The sequence below is a fragment of the Carassius auratus genome, chromosome 18, assembly GCF_003368295.1.
Source record: "Carassius auratus strain Wakin chromosome 18, ASM336829v1, whole genome shotgun sequence".
NCBI classification, from domain to species: Eukaryota; Metazoa; Chordata; class Actinopteri; order Cypriniformes; family Cyprinidae; genus Carassius; species Carassius auratus.
This window is the reverse complement of record NC_039260.1, coordinates 19,430,763-19,456,799: the sequence shown is the minus strand read 5'-3', so window position 1 is coordinate 19,456,799 and position 26,037 is coordinate 19,430,763. Positions and strand designations below refer to the sequence as shown.

Sequence of the window (26,037 nt, the reverse complement as noted above, 5' to 3'; positions counted from 1 at the left end):
GGAGTAGTTCATCCAAAAATGTACATTTGGTCATCATTAACTCACCCTTGTGTTTTTCCAAGCCCAAGGGACTTTCTTTCTTTTGGGTAAAATAAAAGTTTAGCACTATATTCATAGTGCTTTTATCCACACAGTAAAATTGTATGGCACTGTCAAGCTTCAAAAAATGACTAAAAGCATCATAAAGCCAAAAATAGCCATGATTTGTGTAAAATATTCCAAGTCTATAGAAACTATTGCATGAATTTAGATGGCATAGGATATAGTGAAAAAAAAATGTGTATAAAGCACTTTGATAACTTTTTGATAACCCACCATTCTTTTTGACTGCATGGACAAGAGCTGTGTGAATATAGGAAGAAAAAAAGAATAAAGGTTTGGAATGACATAAAAGTGAATAAATGCCCTTTAGAAGTTTCTGCACCACCATGTAGATTTTCTCATGGAGTTATGTTTGCTTTCAATTTGCACTTTTGCTTTGGTTTAGTCATTAGAAAATAGATGTGAAGCCCAGCATTGGGATAATGGATTTTTTCATTAGCAGTTGGATGTAAAAGCTTTAAACGTCTGATGGATGCCCAGACTTTCATCAGGTGATTGTTCTGCATAGCACAACAAAAGAAAAGGAAAATTGCATAGCACAAAATGACCCCATTCCATGTTAATAAATGAATTAAATTGTGATTCGAAAATCGACATCGCAACACAAAAAAAAAAGGGTTTTCATGTGTTTGTTTTGGCACAGCTTGCCCAGAATTCAGTCTTATCAATTTCAGCCCTTCTAGACACTAAATAGGATACACAGAAAATGCATTGCAGCATAAAACAATCTAATATTGCAAATGTATTATACACATGGGATGGCTTTGGAACCATAAATGTGTAACAAGTAAGGAGATTGAGATTGAAATTGAAAAGTTGTTTGGGGAAAAATGGGCTGCTATCACAAAATAGGCAATAAATGTGCTGTAGATTACAGCTGCATAGGCAAGGGGTCAGAGTTTAGCTGGTTTGTGTCAGTAGTTGGTCCCTGCTGGCCTGGTTCTGTAGATGTCATGCTTTCAGCAGTCTGTGACCAAAAATCATCTTTGATCACCATTCAAAAGCAGATTTGTAAAAACGCTGATGCTCTCTTTTTTTTTTTTTTTTTTTTTTTTGTCACTCTGTGCATTCGTGGACATATTTTAGTGATTCTTTCTGCAGGTTACATCAGAAAGTGATTACACCAAGTGACTGTCTAATATGAGTGAATCCTTCAAATCATTCATTTGAACAATTCATTCAAAAACACTGGTTAATTTAGGTTCGTAATCACAAAGTATGTAACTAACGCTGATTAATTCAGGACCAAAACCAGTGACTGTCTATGGGTGAGTCATTGAATCATTCTTTCAATCATTTTTTTCAATCAATTTTTTTTATTTTTTATACTGACTCATTTGGAGAAGTCATCAAATCATTTATTAAACTGATTCATACAACAGCACTCATTTATTCAGGGAGGAAACATGAATATATGAGTGGATCAGTTGATCATTCATACAATCAATTCATTGAAAATATGCTGATTCATTCAGGTATGGAATTGTCTAAGTAAGTCACTAATCTAATGAATTACATGAAGTGGTGATTAATTAATCAAATTAATCGCACATCAAATTTGGAGAAATTACTCTGAAAAAATAATTTTAAGTCATTTTTGTGCAAAGCATCAGACAGAGATTAAAAAAAGGTTCAGCAAGAAATATTTAGTTTGATAAAATTTATTACATATACTCATTCGGAGTAAATAAAAGTGCGTCCCGTCAGTCACTAAAGTGTGTTGCAGTTGTTGTACCATAGCTTTGCTTGGAAATATATTTGTTATCCTGTGTAAAAGCCATATCACACAGTCAAGCCTCTTTCTTGTTATCTCAGTAACTTCTCAGAAAAGGACTTAATTTCTAGTGCTATTGATCTTTTCAAATGAGTAACAGAGGTTTCAGAGATCTCTAGAATTATGGCACATACTGAATTTGTGCCTTTGTGCCACTGTTTGGATTTCCTTGCTTATTTATTCACTTTACTGAATAAAAGTAATATCACACAAGTGTGTATATTGCTTAAATATAGTAGATTGCCAGTGGAAAGATTTTGGAGGGCCGTTTAAAGTGTCAAACGACATACAATTTTCCACTTTATATAATCTTTTGCTTTCACCAGTGGTGGTCGAGACATGTTCTAGATTAAGGCACAATTGCAATATTTATTATATTTTTCAAAGTGTGAAAAGGAAAGAAATACTTTCTCATGTAAAATTCATACACCAGTTTCCCATTTAATAAGACTGATTATTATAATTAGGCCCCTGAATGGGAGTGTTTCCCTTCGTAATTGCAGACTTTCTCAATGCCAGCTGACATATCACTCAGCAAATGGATATAGATGGGCGCTCACAACATCCGCATGAATAAACAAAGGATCTGTGTCCTCCGGCTACGACTGCAGAAGTGAAATGCAGCCATTCAAGATTCCTCTGCATTCCACGGAATTCTGCACATCAATTAGACTCCAGCGTGGTGCTGTTTCGAGGACAAATTATCTCGCCCCGTTTCCCAGCGGCCTCTATAGTGTTCTTGCAAAATTATTTAGTTTAGCAGCTTGTCATGCGAGCTACTGTGGAGAATTCCCTCTCTTTGTCACTGGCTTCTACTGGGTTTGCCGTACCGTGGCACCTGTTTGCTGTGATCCCTCGAGCTTTGTTGTGCTAAATTGTAAATCCAGGAGATTGCTTACTCTTGTACAGTAAATGGAATTAATCAATGCATTAAAGGGTTAGTTCACCCAAAAATGAAAATTACAATCCAGTCGGAGTTATATAAAAAATTGTCTTGGCTATACCAAGCTCTATTGTTGCAGTCAGCGAGTTTTGCAGTTGAACAGTCCACAAGTCTTCAAATAAATCGCGCACATTCATAATAAACATACCTCCCATGGCTCCGGGGGGTGAATAAAGGCCTCTTGTAGTGAATCCATGTGTTTTCTTAAGTAAAATATCCATATTTCAAACGTGATAAACACTTTTCTCTCGCTTCCATTATCTGTCATACGCGTAAGCCATTCTTGCGGATGGTGCAGCACGTATGCGCAGCGCACACACTTCTGAGATATGCTAGTCTCGTGAGTTTGTTTATAGGAGCAATATCCATACTTTAGCAAAGTATGTCTCCTCTTGGTTTATATCGAAATCCTCCAACGTTTTTCTTTGCAAATACTCAGTTTGTACTTCTAATTCATGACCAGCATTTAGTTTTGATATCTCTCCACACTCGTCACTATCATTCAACGCCAACGTCCTATGCCATCCACCAGAACGGCTTCCACGTATGACAGATAATGGAAGTGAGAAAAAAAGTGTTTATTACTTTTGAAATATGGATATCTTTCTTACAAAAATGCATGGGTTCACTACAGGAGGCATTTATTCATCCCCCAGAACCATGAGAGGCATGTTTTATTATGAATGCGCGTGCTTTATTTGACAACTTGTGGACTGTCAGCACCCACTGACTGCAATGATAGAGCTTGGAATAGCTAGGACAATTTTTTATATAATTCTGACTGGATTCGTCTGAAAGAAGAAAGTCATATACACCTAGGATTCTTAGAGAAAAATGCAAACTAATAAACTTTTTTGGGTGAACTAACCCTTTAAGAATCATATCCATCTTTAACCTGTATAGCTTGATGAATGAGATTGGACAAATAGGCTTACCTTTATTTCTTTTCTTTTTTTTTCTTTTTTTTTTAATAGAACAGTTTATCGATCCTTTAAACAAAACATGAAAGAAAATGTATTTATTATTAATTTCTTTCTTTCTTTATTTTTCTCGTATAATATGATACAGGAGCTCATCGGGGAGGAAAAAAACTCAAGTGCAAACATATGCAGTTTAGTGCATTTGCTGATATTTTATATGGCTAAATTTAAAGACGAAATTCTGATAGCTTGTAATGTAAGTCAATAAGATATTTGTAACTGTATAGCAGACTACATAAATAAATATCAGTTGCTGATCTATGTTTCCCAATAATATGTCCTAGTAAGATGATATTTAAATGCTTAGTTTATGATCAAAGCTCTGTAGTTTTGTTTTGTGGAACAAAACATTATACTGTACATATATTATATTATATTATATTATATTATATTATATTATATGCAAAGATGTCTATTTATGTGTGGCTAAAGTGTCCACAAACGTTTTGGGGCTGCTATATGTACAGTTGTCACTTTTATAAAATGTCTTGGGTTGTTGCACTATTGATTGTGAGGTCAATGTTCTAGAGCAGCTGCTCTGGATATTTCAGGGGATAGAGTCCTCATGAGCGATGTAATCCATCATATAAGAGCACCTCAGGCCTCTACTAAACCTACATGCACCTACACGGACCAAAAGAAAAAATAAAACACAAGCCCAGTGCACAGGAAGCACAAGCTTCCTGTCAAAAGCTTTAATTAATGAGTACAGTCTTCAAAAAAGCAACCAGGAAGACGCCAAGGTGGAATTTCATGTGAGTGGGGCAAAAGGTGTGAGTAATGTGCTGATCCAACACCTACAAACAGAAATATTTAGAGGTGTGCTGCCCCTTTGAGTAGGGAGTAGCAGAGCTAACGTATCAGTATAAAATCACTTGAAGGCCTTTAAACATGCCTGTTCACTTCAGCAAGTGGATCACAGTCAGATTGCACTAAAAGCTGGGTGTCAATGCACTCAAGGCGCACTGATCAGATCACTACAACCACATATGAAGGTGCTAAGGGACACATAAAATGTGTTCAGATCTCTTCCGGATATAAATGGGGGAGACTTCATAAGAGCTTTACTAAACCAGTATGTGTCTGGTAGTGTTGTCAAAATTGTAGGTTTTCAGTTAATATCAGTTCATCATTGATTCAGCGATGTCATCGTCCAGCTCAGTTCACTTCAAATAGTATCAGTGCAATCAAGTTGATGATACCCTGGAAATTAAGTGTCCCCAACTAAGCAAGCCAGAGGCAACAGCGGCAAGAAACCAAAACTTCATCGGTGACACAAATACAAAACACAATTGGAGAAACAGAAAATGTAGTAAACATGCTCTGTAGCTCACCTGGTATAGGAACATTTGCAATGCGAAGTGCTCAGGTACAAGTTTAAAGAAATTAGCTTATCTAAAATTTGCTTTTGGTTTATAGTGTAAGTAAGGTTAGGTGGTTCATTATGTTAAAATGCTATTAATAAGACTGATTATCATAACATTAATGTTTTAGTGCCACTAACTGGACAATTAATGATGCGATATATGCAACAACCAATGTTCGACCAACGTTGATAGATTCATGTTCATCTGTTTTGGATAAAACTGAATATGCTTTTAGCACCACTCACTATAAGTGTTGTAAAATGCAAAAGACGCACTATAGAATCATTTTGTAAAAATGACATCTTATTCACATTTTTTTTTTTTCACCGAGCCTTCAAGGATACTGCTCTTTTGGCTCACCGTTTTCTTCATACTATAAAATTTGTGAGTAAGCACTTATTCGGATGCAGTAAAAGTCTGACACTAGTTAGCAAGATGGCTAACACTGCTTACATCAGCTGTTAAGTAAGTGAATTTTAAGGTAATGACTATAGAGTTAGAATCATGCTAACATTTAGATGCAAATACAAATAGTATGTGACGGGTGTCTGTGTTATTTGAAACTTTACACTGCCATATATAATTGTAGAAAATGCAGCCTGTAACCTCATAAACCAGCTAAATGAATTATGTTTTCTGTGAAACGTATTGCTATTACTATTCTTAGTTAAAAAATATATATATATATGTACAAGCTAAACTGAATTGTAATTAATATTGTAAATTGTATTTTTTTTTTGTTTTTTTTTTTTGTTCCACTGACAGCAAAATGCATCATTTTGTAATGTGTATTAGCACACACTTTAAGTCCATTTAGAGTCATCCCAGAATATATGGTGAAAACTGCATGTACACTTACCTTTGTGCATGTTTTTTTTTTTTTTTTTTTTTTTTTTTAGGAGTGATGGGGGAGTACGAGCCCAAAATTGAAGCACATTTTCTCCAGACAGTGCTGGCAGCCAAAGGTGTCACAGTGAGGCTGGAGTGCTTTGCCCTTGGGAAGTAAGTATGCTGGCACATTCAACCCACCCCCACCCAGACGGCTTCCCGACATTGCGCCACCTGAAGGTGCCTTTCTATCACACAAAGGCAGAACATGCACCGTCGCTCCCTTGAAACACCTCTTTTGCTGTTGGAATCATTAATAATCATAATTACGACCAATTTAACCAGTCAAACCACTTTCTTTTCAGAATAGAGAGCAGAATGCATCCTCCAGAGATGAGATGGTACCAGGAGGATAGCTATTTTTACCCCTGACTCCGCTCTGCTGTTAAATGAGCTCTCCACAAGTATTGAACTCTGCGCCATAACTGATATAGTGGCAATTTTGCTGTGATTGGTGTAGAAACAGCGCCGAGATTCGGCCCCTGGGAGCTGTATATTCTCATAATAGTTGTACGGGGCGGCAGAGGGTGAGGGCCAGGGGTTGCGAGGGAGGAGAGCGATTTGAGAGTCTGTACATGCCATTGTTTGGAGGATGCTTTTAATATCTGTTCTATTCACATATGGTCAAGGATAGCACGGTGAGAAATGAAAGTGGCTGGTACAGACCCACAGCCGGAAGGGAGAAAAGCACTCCGACATCAGTCAGCAGAGCACACTGATTCTAAATGATTGACCGGGGAGGCTTTTTCCATACATGCTTAAGATGTGCTTCGCCATGCCAGGCTGCTCGCGTACACATAAAGAAATCATGTAAAAAATGCTCTCTGTTTTTCTTTGATCAGAAACTGCTGCCATAACTTTGGGTTTGTTTTTAGTTAACGCCATACTTATGAGGCTATACGAAGGCTGTTTCTCTAGAATTAAATAGCAAAATAAAACAGAATGCTTATATATTATATAGGTGAATGAGTAATGACTACTATACTAAGTATTAATAAGCAGCAAATTAGGAGTTTATTATTAGAAGGGAAAAAAATCATCAAGGTTCGTAAATAGTGTGACCAGCTAATGCAGATGTTGATGTTTAGAGGATGGAGGGGTTGATTGAAATTTTTGGTATCATTTTATGTTAATATAACAAAATATTAACCACAGAGGTATTACTTTTCAAGCAAACTATTCCACAGAAAACTATATATATATATATATTAGGGGTGTAACGATACGCGTATTCGTATTGAACCGTTCGGTACGAGGCTTTCGGTTCGGTACGCGGTACGCACTATGTACCGAACGGTTCGTTGGACTAATTAATTATATTTGGAAAATAAATAAAAAAAATGTAAAATATAATGATATGCGTTCAACAAGGTAGCCCAATAACCCAAACGACGTAACAGGCAACGCCCCTAACACCCCCGAAGAAGAAAAAAACACCAGCTTATGTTTATGTTAGCTGCTACTCAGTCAGGCGCTCGCTCACTCAGCACGCGCTGAAGGCTCGTTGCAAAATGGCCAATGCGTTTAACAGACCAGAAATATAAGATCCTCCAGTAACCAACAGGTCTGGTGTTTGGGTGCACTTTACCAATCGATCGGGGCATCCAAACAAGCACGGAAATCAAAATGGACTAGTACTGTACTGTGTCAGAATTTCCTGAGCAGTACGATACAATTAACAGGCCTGCACGTTATTAGATAGAAGGACTGTTATAAATAGAACGTATGCACGGGCAGTTTTGAAAACTCCACCTACTTTGCTCTTGGAGCGCAAATCGCGTTGTATCTGAAGGGCAACGCTGAGCCCAGGGTCCAGCGCAGCGCAGCGCATACCGCGTCCTGTGTGAAAGACCCTTTAGTCATTTTGCAAGGAGCCTTCAGCACGTACTGCGTGAGCGAGCGCCTTACTCTGTAGTGGAAAACGCAGATTTTAAGAACATGCTTAATGTAATTGAGCCCCGTTACAATATTCCTTCACGAGCCCATTTCAGCCAGACCGTAATTCCTGCTTTGTTCCAAAAAACATAAGCCCTATAGAGAACCAATTGAGTAAAAACACACTATATAAAGAGTTATACAGTTCCATAAAAAGTTTAATCTTTGTATTTGTTCATAACTACTACAACAATATAACATTTTCATTTTTTTTTAATAAGGATCTGTTTTTGCTTTATACAGTATGCTGCTAAGAAAACACCATAGAAGATGGGTAAAGAATAGATCCATCATTGTTCAATGTAAAAAAAAAACAAACAAAAAAAACATACTTTGTTAGTTTTAATAATAAAAAAAAAATTTAAATCAAGGAAATGTATCTGCCAATTTTTTCTTTTTGCTGTAACTAAAACATACCGAACCGTACCGAACCGAACCGAGACACCAGTGAATCGTATCGAACCGAACCGTGAATTTTGTGAACCGTTACACCCCTAATATATATATATATATATATATATATATATATATATATATAATATATACACAGTACAGACCAAAAGTTTGGACACACCTTCTCATTCAAAGAGTTTTCTTTATTTTCATGACTATGAAAATTGTAGCGTCACACTGAAGGTATCAAGGGCTATTTGACCAAGAAAGAGAGTGATGGGGTGCTGCGCCAGATGACCTGGCCTCCACAGTCACCGGACCTGAACCCAATCGAGATGGTTTAGGGCTGAGCTGGACCGCAGACTGAAGGCAAAAGGGCCAACAAGTGCTAAGCATCTCTCGGGGAACTCCTTCAAGACTGTTGAAGACCATTTCAGGTGACTACCTCTTGAAGCTCATCAAGAGAATGCCAAGAGTGTGCAAAGCAGTAATCAAAGCAAAAGGTGGCTACTTTGAAGAACCTAGAACATGACATATTTTCAGTTGTTTCACACTTTTTTGTTTAGTATATAATTCGATATATATTTCCACGTGTTAATTCATAGTTTTTATGCCTTCAGTGTGACTCTACAATTTTCATAGTTATTAAAATAAAGAAAACTCTTTGAATGAGAAGGTGTCCAAACTTTTGGTCTGTACTGTATATATTGTTAACATTGTGTTTGTGTTATTTTCTGCTTTATTTGTCATTGTCTGGTTGCATTCTGTAGAACTTTCTTTGGGATTCTCAGTTTGTAGCTTAACAGAACTGATAAGGCGTTTTGCATAAAGGAAGTGCGATTCTGCATTTTAAACACATAATCCAGTGTCATCGTGCTGTAATTCTATTTGCGTTTGTTATTTGTAATGAATAATTCAAATGCAAAGCCTATCAAGCGCAAACACCTTCTAAGCCAAACTGTTCTAAGGGCCCAGTAATTGTTTACAGTGCCTTCAAGGACCCCTTTGTGAGGGAATGTCGTTTACAATTAATTATCCACATTAGAATAATAAGTCATTACTTAAACCTAGACATTAATATATGTATTCCTGTTGGCTTCTATCTTAGTCCAATTAAACTTTACAGACTCTAAGCTCACTGCTCAGTGAATGGAGAAATCACTGAGATCTCACCAGTGGCCTTTCCCTTCGTTGGCATCTCATTTAGTGCCGATAGCGAATCCTCCAGTGAACTTTAGGCCTCGCCCCCCTTACCCAGAAATAAATGATTTATCAGTGCACATTATTAGAAAATGCCACTCCTCATAATGAACTAAACTGAACTAAGAATTACTTTTATTCTCATGCTGTCACTCAGTATGTATGACAACCTAACAGTCAGGGTGACTAAGGGCTGGCATTGTGTGCAGGGAGAAGGCTAGAGCGCTTATTGTCAGTAGTGCGAGCGCTCTGCCCAAAATGTCTGCAGGGATGCTTTTCAGAGCCGGCATTGTACCGTAAACTTTCAAAGGCAAACTGCCAGCTTATAATGGTGAATAGGCCTGGTGCCGAAAATGTTACCGGGGCTACAAGAGAGGCTGCTTTCATGCATGCTGGCATTTTGCTGAAGGTATAACCTTTCTGGATAGTTCTCATACCACTTAAGAAATAATGGTTAGATATTTTGTTATGAATTTTTTTATTCAAATGATTTTATCTTGAACATTTTCAGGGTTATACAGACAATATGAATGCTAATTTTACTCATAAGAATATAGTGGAGTATTATTGTGCATTTTACAATTAATTGAATTGATTTCAAATTGTAATAACCTTAAAATTAATTTAACCTTGATTAAATTAACCTTGAAAAAGAATAATTACTGATACTTTTACTCAAACTTTTACAGGCTTCAACTGATCAGAGCTCTGTGGATAATCAAGTATATTTATATCTTACAAAAGCCCCTTTCACACTGCACGTCGGACCCCGCATATTGCCGGAACATTGCCGGGTCGCCTTCTGTGTGAAAGCAAATGCGTCCCGGGATTGATTCCGGCATTGAACCCGGTCGGGCACATAGTAACATTGCCGGGTTCAATCCCGGGACGAGCGCTGTGTGAACAAAAGCCAGATCTAATTCCGTGTCGAAGTGATCACACGCGTTATCGCATGACTCTTTTAACGGCTGTTTTGAAGGAAGATCAACGTTCGCGACGAAAAAATATGTGCAAAGTGTAATGAAGCAGAGATCAGTTTGTTCCTCACTTTCCGCCCTGAAGCCCGAGATCGATCGCTTGCTTCAGTGAAAGTATAACGTGCCTAACGTTTTCGACTCATACATTACATGTCACGCCCTGATGTCACGTGTCGTTACGGGATTTTTACAGGTTGTGTGTGAAAGCACGCACATATCCCGGGTAATCACTGGCAGTGTGAAAGTGCAAAATCTAGCGACCTGGGAACAATTTCCGGAACACTTTACCCATGTATTTGCCGGAATGGCAGTGTGAAAGGGGTTATAGATATCACTGGGAAATATACAGTGACAACTAAAATGACAAAATAAAATGTTATTTGCATTTTATAAAGTTATAAATTATTAAAACCAATCAGAATTTCATTTAAATTTTTGGCCATATATGTCATGCCCCTGAACTCTTTGTTTTGTGTTTTTCCTCCCCATGTGTGTCGTGTACCATTTTAATTAGCCATTCCTAGCACCTAATCCTGTGTTTATAAACCCTAGTCCATTCAGTTCATGTTGGTCAGAGATTATATGTCCCATGTATTCCTTTGAAAGTTGGATTAAAGTATTATTGTTTTGTGTATCCCTAGTGTACTCGTTCCTCGCTCCTTGCTACACATACTGTTGCATATTTTGCTCAGTTTCTTCTATATCATACCATATGATACATAACAGCATGATGTATCGAATGTGACATTTGAAATATTTATTTAGAAGAACTTTTTTTAAGATCAAAATTCAAAACCAGAACTTTTTGTTTGATTAGTAATCATAAGATAAATAATATCGACATCTAGCAATGCACTTGAATTGAATTGAAATTAATTGATATCTAAAATTAAACTTCAAAATTAAATCTTCGAAGACTAAATGTTTATTCTACAATTTAAATGACCCCATGAATTTATCATAGACCCACCGTGATTAAAACTGACAGGACAGAAATTTCAGTATGTGTGGATAAATGTCCTTGTACAATTTTAGCGGATGTAGAGGGACAAAAGGAGTAAAAAGCCCTGCAGATGATTGATGCTGGTGTCTGGGTTTTCCTCGGCGTCACATTTCCATTGTTGGAAAGCTGTGAAATGGAGCTGTCACCAAGTAGCAGTGCTGATCGTGTCTGATAGAGCGGGTTATCTACACGCGGGTGCTGCACATAGGAGGTCATATCACATGCCCGCCACAGCCACAAATAGGGATGGATGGCAGTGTACAAATACTGCTTATCTACACCGCTATCTAGACGTTTATTGTGTTACCCAGTACACAGCCACTTACAGAGAGCTGCCATATCAGATTGTCCTGTTCGTACTTTCAAAAAGACCTCTGTATCAGCTTTTACAAATCACCAGATACACGTTTTGGGCAGAGATAAAGGAATTGTTTTTTTATTTTATTTTTATTTATTTTTTTGAAGATGAAAAATATACTAAGTACACTGCTTCGCAAGCTAGAATGGATCGCAACAACTGGTTTTTGTGATGTTGTTAGTGTATGATTTATGCTTCAGTAAAAGCCACAAGTCACAGTGATTTCAACATGTTTTACAGTAATATTATGTGTAAAAGTCAAATTCCTGATAAGGAAATACCCTAAAAAGTAAAAGATAGAGCTCATCTATCAATAAAAGACTTTGCTGTTACTTTTAAAAACCAATTTATTGACATTCATCTGTATTCAGCAGTGACACTCACTCCAATGAAGCACTTCAAATGAATCCAATCAAATGAAAGTATATTTGAATATAGATACGTATATATTTTTTTTTTTACTTATAACAATCAATTAACAGATTTGTTTGATTTATGTCTTTAACATCATTAGATTTATTTAGTACTTATAAAACATATTAGAGTCTTGAAAAAAAATTCTGACATTAATACATTTATTTGTTTATTTATTTATTTTATTATTTTCTTTTATTATTTATATGTTTTGCTTCAAATCAAAGGATGTAATGTTGTGATTCATATCAAAGCAAATAATTATTTGACGCTGTTTGACTCCTTTTTTTTTTTTCGTGGAGAAAATAAATGCTACCAATATTTCCAAAAAAAAAAGGGGGTCTCTATTGCAAAAATAATGACAGCTTTTCATTTACATTACATTTACATTTATTAATTTAGCAGACGCTTTTATCCAAAGCGACTTACAGATGAAGACAGTGGAAGCAATCAAAAACAACAAAAAAAGCAATGATATATAAGTGCTATAACAAGTCTCAGTTAGGTTAACACAGTACACGTAGCATGGGATTTTAACTAATATAATAAATGAAAAGAAAACAGAAAGAATAAAAAATAAAAGAATAGAGCAATCTAGTTAGAGGTCTTTACACATACACACACACATACATATACAATTGCATAATAAATGAAAAGAAAATAGGGACCCACTTTATATTAAGTGGCCTTAACTACTATGTACTTACATTTTAATTAATAATTTAGTACAATGTACTTATTGTGTACATACATGTTTTTACATTGTACTTACATTTAAAAAAAACTACATGTAATTACATCTGTATTTAATTTCTGTAATTACATTTATAATTACACTGTTGACCCATACTTTACACCTTAACCCACCCTTAAACTTACCCATACCTCCAACCCTCTCCCTAACCTTACCCCTATCCCATCTCAATAGCAGCAAAAGTGTTTTACAATACAATATGAACACAGTAAGTACATTGTACTTATTTTTTATGTAAGTACATAGTAGTTAAGGCCACCTAATATAAAGTGGGACCGAAAATAGAATACAAAAAGATTAGAAAGGTAGTTAGATTTTTTAAAGAATAGAATTAGAATAGTGAGTGTTAAAGTTAGAGGGTCAAATAACGATGGAAGAGATGTGTTTTAAGCCGATTCTTGAAGATGGCTAAGGACTCAGCTGCTCGGATTGAGTTGGGGAGTTCATTCCACCAGAAGGGAACATTTAATTTAAAAGTCCGTAAAAGTGACTTTGTGCTTCTTTGGGATGGCACAATCAAGCGACGTTCACTTGCAGAACGCAAGCTTCTAGAGGGCACATAAGTCTGAAGTAACAAATTTAGGTAAATGGGTGCAGAGCCAGTGGTAGTTTTGTAGGCAAACATCAATGCCTTGAATTTTGTGCGAGCAGCTATTTTTTTCAAAAAGGACTTCTGAATGCTTCCCTCATCTGCAGTTGGAAACACACTATTGATTGAGCCAAAATCACGCTAGTTAATTTTATCAAACAAACTGGGATATGATAAACTATTAGATCATAATAAAATGACATATCACTTCATTAAAAATGTGTTTCTTATATATATATTTTGGATTTTCTCAGTCCTGTCCCCACTATCACTTGGAGGAAGATGAGTGGGAACATCCCCAAAAAAGCCCGTCTGCGCAAATCACAGGCTGTACTTGAGATCCCCAACATCCAGCTAGAGGATTCTGGGAGTTATGAGTGTAAAGCTGAGAACACCAGAGGAGGCACCGCATTCAGAGGACACCTCCAGGTCTATAGTGAGTACAGCTTTGCTTCTAAAAAAACTGTGCAACCAGATCATTAAAAAGGAAAATTCTTTAAGGTTTATGTTTGAATTATATATAATAAGAGAAACAGAATGAGCGGTATGAATCACTTCATTTTACTTATTTGTAAGTTGCAGCAAAAGCATCTGCTAAATGAATAAATGTAATGAGTGAGTGGGGGATTGATAATGGTGAAAGCCAAGGCAAGTTTATCCTACAGACTTGAAAGATGACTCAAATCATCTGGCTTATTGGGGGGAGATGTGCTATTTCTTTGAGATTTTGAAGATGCAATACATATATATTTAAACAAGTATAGGCAACTACAGCTCTGGAAGCCAACTGTCCTGCAGAGTTTAGCTGTATTCCATATTAAACATACCTATAAAATCTAAGATACTGATCCCTGGACCAGACTATCATAGAAACTTTTGGATGGGCTCTGTAGTGGAGGTCTGGTCTTCGATCTTGCTTCTAAAGACACTGTTCTACAATGTTTATTTCCAATTTGCTTAAACACACCACAGTGATGTATGACTTTCAAGCATTATTGAAGACTTGGATTATCTGGTTCAGGTTGGTTTTATTAGGGTTGGAGTTAAACGCTACAGTACAGTGAGTCTCCATTAAAAGGGCTGTAGACCTCTGCTCTATTTTAACATTCATTCACATCACAAAATGCTTTAGCATTGCTTTCGCAGCCACCCAGAACACCCTAGTTTTGGGTGGATGAGCACTACTCACATTTTCGTCAGAAAATGTAAAAATGTAAGAGCTATTTGTAAAAAGGCTTTGAAGTAATGTGTCGCAATAGTGTGGGAACAGGATCCGTTGGGTCCACTTCTGATTAGGTTCCTTCGTAAATTATTCCACTGAGCATACACTCACTCTCTTTGGCATAATTCTGACTGGCCTTTATGACAGAAGGTATAAATTTAAGCAGAGTTGGCCAACTTACATTTTTGTCAGTTTTGCGAGGACAAAATGGATCTGTCCTCAGAAGACTTTTGTCCAATTAAATTTTAGAGGCTATTTTATCATTATTCTTGCTTGTGTAGCTGAAAATGCTAACTTTTTTGACCCACATATTTCCCCTGGCCCACTGTAGCTTTGATAGAGGCCTAATATGGGCATATGGGACCTCCATTTATCTTTTGCAGACTCCTCTCTCCTTATTCGTTCAATAGAGTTTGTGACTTAGATGAAGTGTGTTTTGTCATAAAAGTAAGTGTATCAGTAGGCCACAAGATGAATGCAGTGTCCCAGTGATTTTATGAAAACCTGGTTTTAAGAGGTTTATGACTCACTGGGATCTATGATTCATCACACAGTCTGGCTAAACAAAGCTTGGCAAAACAACAACTATCTGTCTTATCCGTCACAACAATGTCCTAATATACTTAAATTGTGCTCTAATTGTTAGTTTAGTACATGTGTGTAATGTTCTGCATCTCTTCATGAATTATTTTAGTAGCATTTCAGAGTATAACTGTAAAAGGGATAGTTCAGCCCAAACCCCCCCCCCCCCCCCAGGTCATCAAAGATGTAGCAGGTGACTTTTTATTTCAGTTCAAGTCATCATGGACTTGTGATGTAACGATGGGTTTGATGGAACCACAAGCAGTTGATTTGAAGGAGATGGTTTTTCATCCAGCAAGAAATTACTGTTAGACAAGCTGAGATGTGAGCAGCTATCATCGAATCATCAGGATGGAATGAGAGGTAGAGTTGAGTGTCATCAGCTTAGTAGTGATATGAAAAGTCATGATTATGAATGACAGAACCAAGTGATGCCATGTACTGTGGACAGAGAAGTGAAGTGGTCCAAGAACTGAGCCCTGAGGCACCCCAGTAGTTAGATGTTGTGACTTGGACACCTCACCTCTCCAAGATACCTGGAAGAACCTATCTGAAAGATAAGACTGAAACCACTGGAGTGCAGTTCCTGAGATGCCCTTTGCCAATAGGGTTGAAAGGAGAATCTGGTGGTTAACAGTGTCAAAAGCTGCAGACAGATCTAGATTGATTAGTGATGCGAATTTGGAATACGCTTTTGCCAGTCTTTTAGGGCTTCAACAACTGAGAGCAAGGCAGTCTTGGTAGAATTTAAACTTCTGAAACCAGACTGGTTGCTGTCCAGAAGGTTGTTCTGTATGAGAAAGGCAGTGACTTGGTTGAACACATCAAATGTTTTTGCAATGTAAGGAAGAATGGAAATCAGTCTGTAGTTCTCTTAAAGAGATGGATTATAAGGGTGGGCTTCTTAAGTAGTGGGGTTATATGAGCCTGTCTAAATGCTAAGGGAAAAACATCAGTGTGAAGGGATATGTTAATGATGTGTGTAAGTGCAGGTAAAACTGCAGGAGAAATGTTTTGAAGGAGATGAGATGGAATAGAACCAACCTCAGAGAGTGAAGAAAAGGATGTGAATGAGTGTATGTTTGCTGATAATATGTGCTTGACAGATTGTGGTGTGGAAAATTGTGCACTGATGGTTTTAACTTTCTAAATGAAGAACGTGACAAAGTCGTCAACTGTTAGAATTGATGGAGGAGGGGGAGGAGGAGGATAAAGGAGGAAGATTTTAAAGAGCATACGAGAGTTAGACAAATTGTTGAGAATTGAGAATATCAAGGATGTTTGATATTTTGAGTTGGAGAGTAAACTTGGCTTTAAACCTACATACCCCAGTTACAAAGCCACAAAAAAATTACTCACAAAGTACTGACAAGAGAATACTATATTTACTTTATTCAGATCTGGTTCCATACTGGAATATAACCCACTTTCTACCAGCAAAATACTTTTTTAAATACACTGAACTAAAATATAAACGCAACACTTTTGTTTTTGCTCCCCTTTTTCATTAGCTGAACTCAAAGATCTAAGACTTGTTTAATGTACACAAAAGGCCAAATATTGTTCATAAATCTGTCTAAATCTTTGTTAGTGAGCACTTCCCACAGGTGTGGCATATCAAGATGCTGATTAGACATCATGGTTATTGCACATGTGTGCCTTAGGCTAGCCACAATAAAAGGCCACTCTAAAATGTGCACTTTTATCACACACCACAATGTCAAAGATGTCATAAGTTTTGAGGGAGATTGTAGTTGGCATGCTGACTGCAGGAATGACCAACAGAGTTGTTGCCTGTGAATTAAATGTTCATTTGTCTACCATAAGCCATCTCTGAAGGCATTTCAGAGAATCTGGCAGTACATCCCAACCAGCCTCACAACCGCAGACCACATGTAACTACACCAGCCCAGGACCTCCCCATCTAGCATCTTCACCTCCAAGATCATCTGAGACTAGCCACCTTGACAGCTGCTGCAACAATAGGTTTGCATAACCAAAGAATTTCTGCACACACTGTCAGAAACCATCTCAAGGAGGCTCATCTGCATGCTCGTAGTCCTCATCTGGGTCTCGATCTGACTGCAGTTCATCATCGTAACCGACTTGAGTGGGCAAATGGTCACATTCAATGGCGACTGGCACATTGGAGAGATGTTCTCTTCATGGATAAATCCCGGTTTTCACTGTACAGGGCAGATGGCAGACGGTGTGTATGGCGTCTTGTGGTTGAGCAGTTTGCTGATGTAACAGTTAATGCACAGAGATACATTGATTAGATCCTGAGGCCCATTGTTGTGCCATTCATCCACGACCATCACCTCATGTTGCAAGGATCTGTACACAATTCCTGGAAGCTGAAAACATCCCAGTTCTTACATGGCCAGCATACTCACCGGACATGTCACCCATTGAGCATGTTTGGGATGCTCTGGATAGGCGCAAACAACAGCGTGTTCCAGTTCCTGCCAATATCCAGCAACTTCACACAGCCATTGAAGAGGAGTGGGCCAACATTCCACATGCCACAATCAACAACCTGATCAACTCTATTCAAAAGGAGATGTGTTGCACTGCGTAAAACAAATTGTGTTACGCACCCAAATAATCCTGCTGTCTAATCAGCATCTTTATATTCCACACCTGTGAGGTGGATGGATTATCTCCGCAAAGGAGAAGTGCTCACTAACACAGATTTAGACAGATTTGTAAACAATATTTGAGAGAAATAGGCCTTTTGTGTACATAGAAAAAGTCTTAGATCTTTGAGTTCAGCTCATGAAAAATGGGGGTAAAAACAATAGCGTTTGCGTTTATAATTTTGTTCAGTGTATATACATCAAGTCCCTTAATTAATAGACATTCTTGGATGTTTATAAGGGAAGTCTCTTTCCAGTTCACCTAGAACATTTATGGAAACTAAATTTTGAGTAAGGACCCTTCAGAAATCTAAGTAGTGACATCACAACCATGAGTAAAAGGAATATATGAAAATCCAAATCAACACCTTTTAAAATATTGAAAAATTTTGTATTTCATGATGAATGACATTATGAAATACTTTGGTATGTATGAGTCAGCAAAAAAAAGTTACAAAAGTTCACTATGTTTTAAAGTGGTTTTAAGAGGTGTTTTTTTCTATTGAAGTTTTGCACAACTTTGCAATTTATTATTTTGATCTCCACTGCCAAACTTTAAAATGCTCTTTAAGAAAGGATCACAGCTACTACCTTCACCTGCCAACTGTATTCCAAACACATGTCTGCTCTTACAATTTGCATACACCCAATTCTGTCTGTAAGCCCTTTTTTTCTTGACCAATGTGATTGAAGACTTGCCTTCAGTGAGCTTCTCTCTCAGAGCAGGTTAGCCGTCTGCCGCAGTTTGTGTGAATTATATGTTATGTGTAGCAGCTGCAGATCGGCTTGCGTGTTCTGGTTGAACAACGAGTTGGGGGCTGCCGACAGGCATAGGTGCGCATCCTCCTCAAGGCTGTGGCCTGCCATTATTGTCCTGGCTGTGGGTCTGGAGTGAGGAATAGTGGTGTGGATAGTGGGAAGAAGTAAGTTTTATTATAATGTAAAGCTGTAACTCAAGAAGTCCATGCCTTTGCCAGAGGTGACTCACACCTTTCCTCTCTCCACAAAAAGATTTATTTACCCTTTATTTTAAGGTCCAGTTTTCATTATTAACTAACTACAACTTTTGCCTCATCTCCTAATTACTGTTTAATAATAGTAAGAAATGTGGTTGTTAAGTTTAGGTATTGGGTAGGATTAAAGGTCCTTGTACTCTAAGTCCAAAATTGTTGCATTCATTTTGTAGTTTTTATTTAATTTTTTAATTTTTTCATCTTTTCCTAACAAACTGCATGCTACCTACATATGTGAAAATGCAGAACTTCAAACCTGATCCGATTTTTTTTTTTTTTTTTTGTAAAAAATCTTTATGATTGACGGAAGTGTCAGCTGCCTTTTGTAAATATGATTGATACAATGAGAGGTTGTATTTATTTTTCATTGTTCGAAAATTTTGGACTCCATGTGCAAAGGCCTTTAGGATGTAGATTATGGTCATGTAGAATGTGTGCTTTATAAATTCTATTATGTTAGTAATATGCTACGTAATAGCCAATATGCTAGTAAAATGCATGCTAATAAGCAACTAGTTAAAAGTAAGTATCGGTCCCTATACTATATAGTGTTACCAAATTTTAAGTCTGATTGCTTTAAAGATTAAAGAAATGTCTCCTTATCAAGCCTCTAAAAGCCTCTTGACTGTTAATTTTGTTCACATGAAATTCAAAGACTTTCCTGTGCATGCTGGGTACTAAAGGTCCACTGCTTTAAGAACTTCTTTGCTCATCATTCTTAATGAAATCACTCCCCACTGATCCCCTCATACATATTCATTCTACAAAAGGACAATGCGACACATGCTACCTACAAACTTCAGCTGTGCTTCATGTTAACAAAGTTTTACAGTCATCGTTTATAGTCAAAGTTTTTCATCAAGCAATATATTTTATCAGTTGGAGAGCATTTTATGTTGTAATTATCTGTATTGGTTTCTATCAGGTGAAGAATTATTTTTCATAGGCAAAGTGCTTCAAATAAAAATAATTTAAAAAATGTACAGTGTGATGCTCAGAAAAGGCTACTTTTCAATGAGAATGGTATGCAGAGGGGGAAGCGGGTACAATGCCAGTCTAGTTTTGGTCTAGTTGCCAAAAATCAGATAAGCTTATTGTGTATCCAATATACTGATGCTCATCCGATACTGAATAGTGAATAAACACCAAAACAAACATTCTTACATAGTGCTGTGTTAATCGTCTTAATGAAAATTGATTTGTCACACAATTAACACTGCTGCAAGCCTAAGTAACAAAATATATTGTCAATGCAGAATATAGCAATATATATATATATATATATATATATATATATATATATATATATATATATATATATATATTGTAAGATATATATAAATTGGTAAATATGTAGTCTTTTTACATAAAAATTGAATTTTTAATTAATAGTAGATTCTTTTATTTTATTTTATTTTTTTAAGTATTTATATTATTTTTTGCATAAATTTACTTAAATTCATTTCTTAGTGAAAATTGTAAATCCTACAGTTTATTTTACATTTTCAGTGTGGTTATTTCTTTATTATTATTATTATTATTTTTTTTTTTTTTTGAAATAAGAACTAAATGAACTAAAAGTAAAATACAGTTATTTTATTTATTTTACTTTCTTTTTATAATATATATATTATATATATATTATATATATATTATTATTTATTTGATCTTTTTTACCATGACAAGTACAAATCTGAAGGGGAAAAAATCCTTACAGTTAAGCCCTGATCTTGCATATGTTTCTTGTCTCCTCTGTGTTACTGGCACAGCTCTGCCGCAGTGGATCAGCATGATAAATGACACTCAACTGGACAGCGGAGAGCAGCTCCATTGGGAGTGTCGAGCCACAGGAAAACCCAGGCCCACATATCGTTGGCTGCGTAACGGAGAAGCTCTCAACTCACAGGTACACGCGCACACACACAGCTCACTTACAGGAAAAATACATCTCTGAGATCTTTTTAATATTTCAAATGTTTCTCAACTGGAGACTTGTGTTTAAGGCCAGAAACATGTCTTATGCAAGCAAGCAAGCAACTCACAAATGCTTGGCCATCACAGTTTAAGCTTGTAGTACCATTTAATCTATTTACATATACTCTTGCAATTCATGGGTAGACGGTCCAACGTGTATAAAAAAAAGAAAATGGTCCTATAAAAAACACATATTCAGCACTATTAGAAAGCAGTTAAAACAATCAGATTTGAGAACCAAACCTTACTGTTGTTTAATGCATAACATACCACTGAGTGGTAGTTTAATGACATATCAGTTGTGACATATATAGGTCTCATACTGGAATCCGTCTGGTAGATGATGTGGAAATGACATTAAATATGCTTTGAGGAGCAGCCTGACAGGTGAACACATGGTTCTAAAGCAACTGTTGTCACCCCACAGAGCAGAGTGGAAATGGTGAATGGGGAGCTTATCATTCACAGACTACAGCAGGCTGATTCGGGAATGTACCAGTGCATCGCAGAGAACAAGTATGGAGCCATCTACTCCAGCGCAGAGCTCAAAATACTAGGTAACTGATTTATAGCTATTTCCAGCATCCAGCATAACATATAGTAAAAAAAAAGTTTTTATCTTAAAGGCATTATCATAAAGACATGTTTAGATATTTTTACTTGTTTCCTAATCATGAAAAGTGGTACACATACACACATGGATAAAGCAGTTAAGAGCAGATGCAGAAACAAAAAAACAACAACAAAAACAAATAGTCACGGTTCGGTTAATTTTCGGCACAGTAAGGGAAAGAAATGCAAACATTAAACTGCAGGTTGTTTATTACTATACACTTTTTAAAAAAATACTTTTTAATAATATATATATGAAAAAAAGGATAAGAAAAAAAATACTGCTGCAAAGTTCTCCCCTAAATAAAATACTCTCAGTCTCAAACCAATATCATATAATAAAATATAATGAAAAATATAAATAAATATCTATGATTACAGTGCAGCATTACCATTCCCAGCTTGTAGGCCTGCTTCACCAGAATCGTGCCTGACGCGGCGCTGACGCACTGCTGCTATTTCTAGCATGCACGCATTTAAGCTCTAACCTATTAACATGGAAGCCGAATTAAAAACGGACACGCCACGCAGCTGAGACTCTTGAGCCACACAGCCAGTGTGTCGCCGGCCTTAGAAACAGCTGCAGGGCGGGATTTGCGCTGAACGCGGAGACTTCCGCCACTTAATATGTTCGTTTGGAAACACAAAAATTTACTTATATTCCACCCATAAAATATTGCATTCCGTCATTCGGTACACACGTGCACCATAGCGAAAGCCCTGTACCGAAACGGTCCGGTACGAATACACGTACCGTTACACCCGTAATAATATATATATTGAAGAGCATTACGTCTGGTGAACAATATTGAAAAGGCCATTTTAACCCCACAGGTAAAGCATGTGTCTGTCTTTCTTTCTGTAATTGTTAAGCAGGTCACCTATTGACAGGCGGCTTTCAGTCACACACAAAGAAATAATCCTGAAGCCTGAAAACAGTCATTGCAGGATGGCAGCAAAGACAAAACAGGGCCAAATAGCAAAAGAAAATTGTCTGTCTTTGAACTTTTAGGGAAAAGTCTACTGGCAGCACATTTGAGGAAGAAAGAAACTTTAGTGATATTGAGTTAGGTGTCCACAAGGATTGGCTTAACCGAAGACTACACAGACAGAGCTGTCACAAACAGTACAACAGACAAAATAAAAAGAGAGAAAGAGAAAGGGTTTGAGGAGAAAAAAAAGTAATTTTGGATCGGATTTAGCTTGTTTTTCAGTCTCAGTGTAATCAAAAAAATAAAAAATAAATAAATGTTAGAGTCGTTTATGAAAGCGCCTGTGCTCTCAGTCTCTTGATGCCAAGGACGAGACAAAAGAGAGATGCAAACTGGGATTGCGTGTTTACTGGAGACACCCTCATTTTCTCTCTGTCAGCTTTGATTGTCCCACATATTCCAAGATGCATGTGGTCGTCTTTTCATCACTTTCCTGGGGGTCATTTTCATTTACATTCCTCATTATGAGCTTTTGTTTGTCCACAGAACTCTGATCATTCTAAGACAAGACGAACACAAACGATTCTTTCTTTTGACAGCATTCATGTTCACTTCATTGTTGAAGCCTAATGACTCAATGTAGCAGAATGAAAAAAATAAAATAAATACAGATCAAAAATAAAATGTAAGAAATTGTAAGAAAACAAAATGAAGATACCTTAATTTATTTGTAATATATTGTAGTATTGTAGTATACACACACACACACACACACACACACACACACACACATATATATATATATATATATATATATATATATATATATATATATAGTTTTAAAATAAGTCTAATGCTCACCAGTGTTGCATTTATTAGATCAAAAATATTGCAAAGACAGTTATATTGTGAAATATTCTTACAATTTAAGATACTGGCTTTCCATTTGAATATTTCTATTTTAATATATATTTTAAAAAATCAATTTATTCCTGTGTTGGCAAAGCTGAGTTTTCAGAAGCCTTTATTCAGTGTCATATGATCCTTCAGAAATCATTCTAATATGTTGATTTGGTGCTCAGTTATTATCAATAAGTATTTGGTCCTCTGTTTATAATAATAGTTATTTATATTGTTATCAGTGTTGAAATATAATCAGTATTGATTTGAAATTGAAATTTTTATACTATAATAATATTTAATAATATATAGAAATATTTATTATAAATGTGTATTCATGTGTATGTGTATGTAAAGTGTATTTATCCTTGATAATTTGAAATGTAATATAAATGAAATAATAAAAGTAGTTTATACATTTGAAATTTATTGTAATTTTATTGCATAAAAATGATAAAATACATACATAAATAAATATACACAAAAAGCAAGGATTCAATATAATATCAATACAGATATTCATACTGTATATTGTCACAGATGTCTCTCTGGTCTTATTGTCACACAGGCACAATTGCTAAAAGAATATGAACAATATTAAATGCTATTTTCATAACATATCATTTTCGAGAGACGGTGACTCACTGGATATTCCCCCTCACTGGTCCATTTCCCTCCTAGTTCCAAAGTGATTGTTTAGTTCTCTGGAGTGACAGTCAGAAGAGGTGTGTTTTTAGTTTTTGGGTCGTATTTGGGACTAATCCTCCAGTAACTCAGCGCCTATGGGGAGAGCTGTCGTCCGTGACTTTGACTATTCTATGTTATAAAGCAAGCACATATTGCAGCGACATATTATACAGCTAAAAGCAGCCTTCATTTAGATGAGCCATAGCTGCAGGCCGACTTGAGTGCCAGCACATCCGCATGTGTGCCACAGCCATGCTGCTCATGCCCTGGAGGCCAGTGAAGTGGGCTGCCCAGAGTGAACTAGCAGTGGGTCACCGAGTACGAAAGACCTCTTAGTATTCACAGTGAAAGACGCATGTCAAAACTCCCACTTAAAATCATGCACTAAGTCTCCCGTAAATGCTGTATGCTGCACTCAAAGTAGGCACACGCATATTTGTTACCACAAAGACAGGCACCCAACGCCCCCCCCCCCCCCCCCCCCCCCCCCAGGCTTAAAAAAAGTCATTCATTGGTCGCTACTCTCTCAGCATGGGGGTGGTGGATTGCAGGGCCCTTTGGCAATTGCAGAGATTAAAATGTCATATTTCCTAATGTCACCCGTAAAAAACACGGCGCAACCTTTGACTAAACACTCCTGACGAGGCCTGTCAGCATGTAGCTACAGGCCCCAGAAGGCTACAGCAGCTCTGCAGACATCATCACTTTTAGCCCATATGTGTTTAGCTCTCCTCGCTAGAATACCATCACACAATGTCCTCCCCAGCCACTGGAGTACATGTCCTTGAAAAGCTCAGGCCTTTAATGCAGTCCCTTTAAAAATGAACATAAGTATACAGAATTGAGCATCTCTTCGGCTTTGCATGGAATGATGTATTTTGGTAACACTCTAGATTAGGAAACACTATTTACTATTAACCATCAGCTTTTTAGCATGCTTAATACCAGCATATTGTCTGTTAATTGGTACTTAGAAAGCATATAATAATGTATTATTCTGAATGACTGTAGTGTCATGCTGTCTGGTCTCTGTTTCCCTGGGTGTTCACTACTGGGCTCACTTCCCCTTAGGCACCTCACCGTAGGCACTACAATTCCCACTAGCCTTGTCCCTTCATCACAGTAATTGCACCCCTGCTAATTGCACCAGGTGCCTTAACTTATTTGTCAGTAGCCTCCCTATATTTACCAGTCCTTTCCTGTTGTCTGTATAGAGTCCTTTCCGTTCGTTATCCTGTTTTCTCGTCTTCTGAGATTCCTTGCATTCCGAGTTCCTGTTCTTGTTCCCTTCCTGTTCCTTCCCTGTTTGTTTTCTTTTGGATTGTTTTCTGGTTTTGACCTAGCTTGTTTGGACTACGATTTGGATTACCCTAAATAAACATACCTGCAATTGGATCTCTCTCTGTCCCTGTGTCTCACTGGGTCTCGATCGTCACAGAAGGACTCCAACTTCTCGCATTCTAATCTCCGGAAAACTCTCACAAAACATAAAAACCGTCATGGATCATCCAGTGTTTGCAAAAAAATTATAATATGGAACAGTATTTTCATATTTTCTCTAATGTTAGGACAACACTCCAAATTATGATATTTCCAACCTCACTTTTCCCAGTTCTTTTTTCTCCCCATGTACACAATTTCTGTTTTTTGTTTTGTTTTGTTTTTACTTAATTTTACACTTGTTTTTCCTCATTTGAAAGAATTTTTTATAACTTTTGATGTCCCCTTGTAAGTTTGGTTCAGCCCCCTACTTGGCCCCCGTCCCCTGCTTAACAATCACTGCATTAACTTCAGCACTA

The 26,037-nt window shown here is 36.9% G+C and overlaps 1 protein-coding gene across 1 annotated transcript in view; it reads left to right on the top strand.

The window, feature by feature from the left end:
- The window catches only part of LOC113118617 (contactin-5), a 284,385-nt gene that overhangs the window by 194,569 nt on the left and 63,779 nt on the right, over positions 1 to 26,037 (top strand). Inside the window, exons 8-11 of the mRNA XM_026287922.1 lie at positions 6,066 to 6,168; positions 13,932 to 14,113; positions 20,903 to 21,039; positions 21,535 to 21,664. Of these exons, the coding sequence (XP_026143707.1) occupies positions 6,066 to 6,168; positions 13,932 to 14,113; positions 20,903 to 21,039; positions 21,535 to 21,664 (552 nt within the window). The remainder of the gene's footprint in view (positions 1 to 6,065; positions 6,169 to 13,931; positions 14,114 to 20,902; positions 21,040 to 21,534; positions 21,665 to 26,037) is intronic.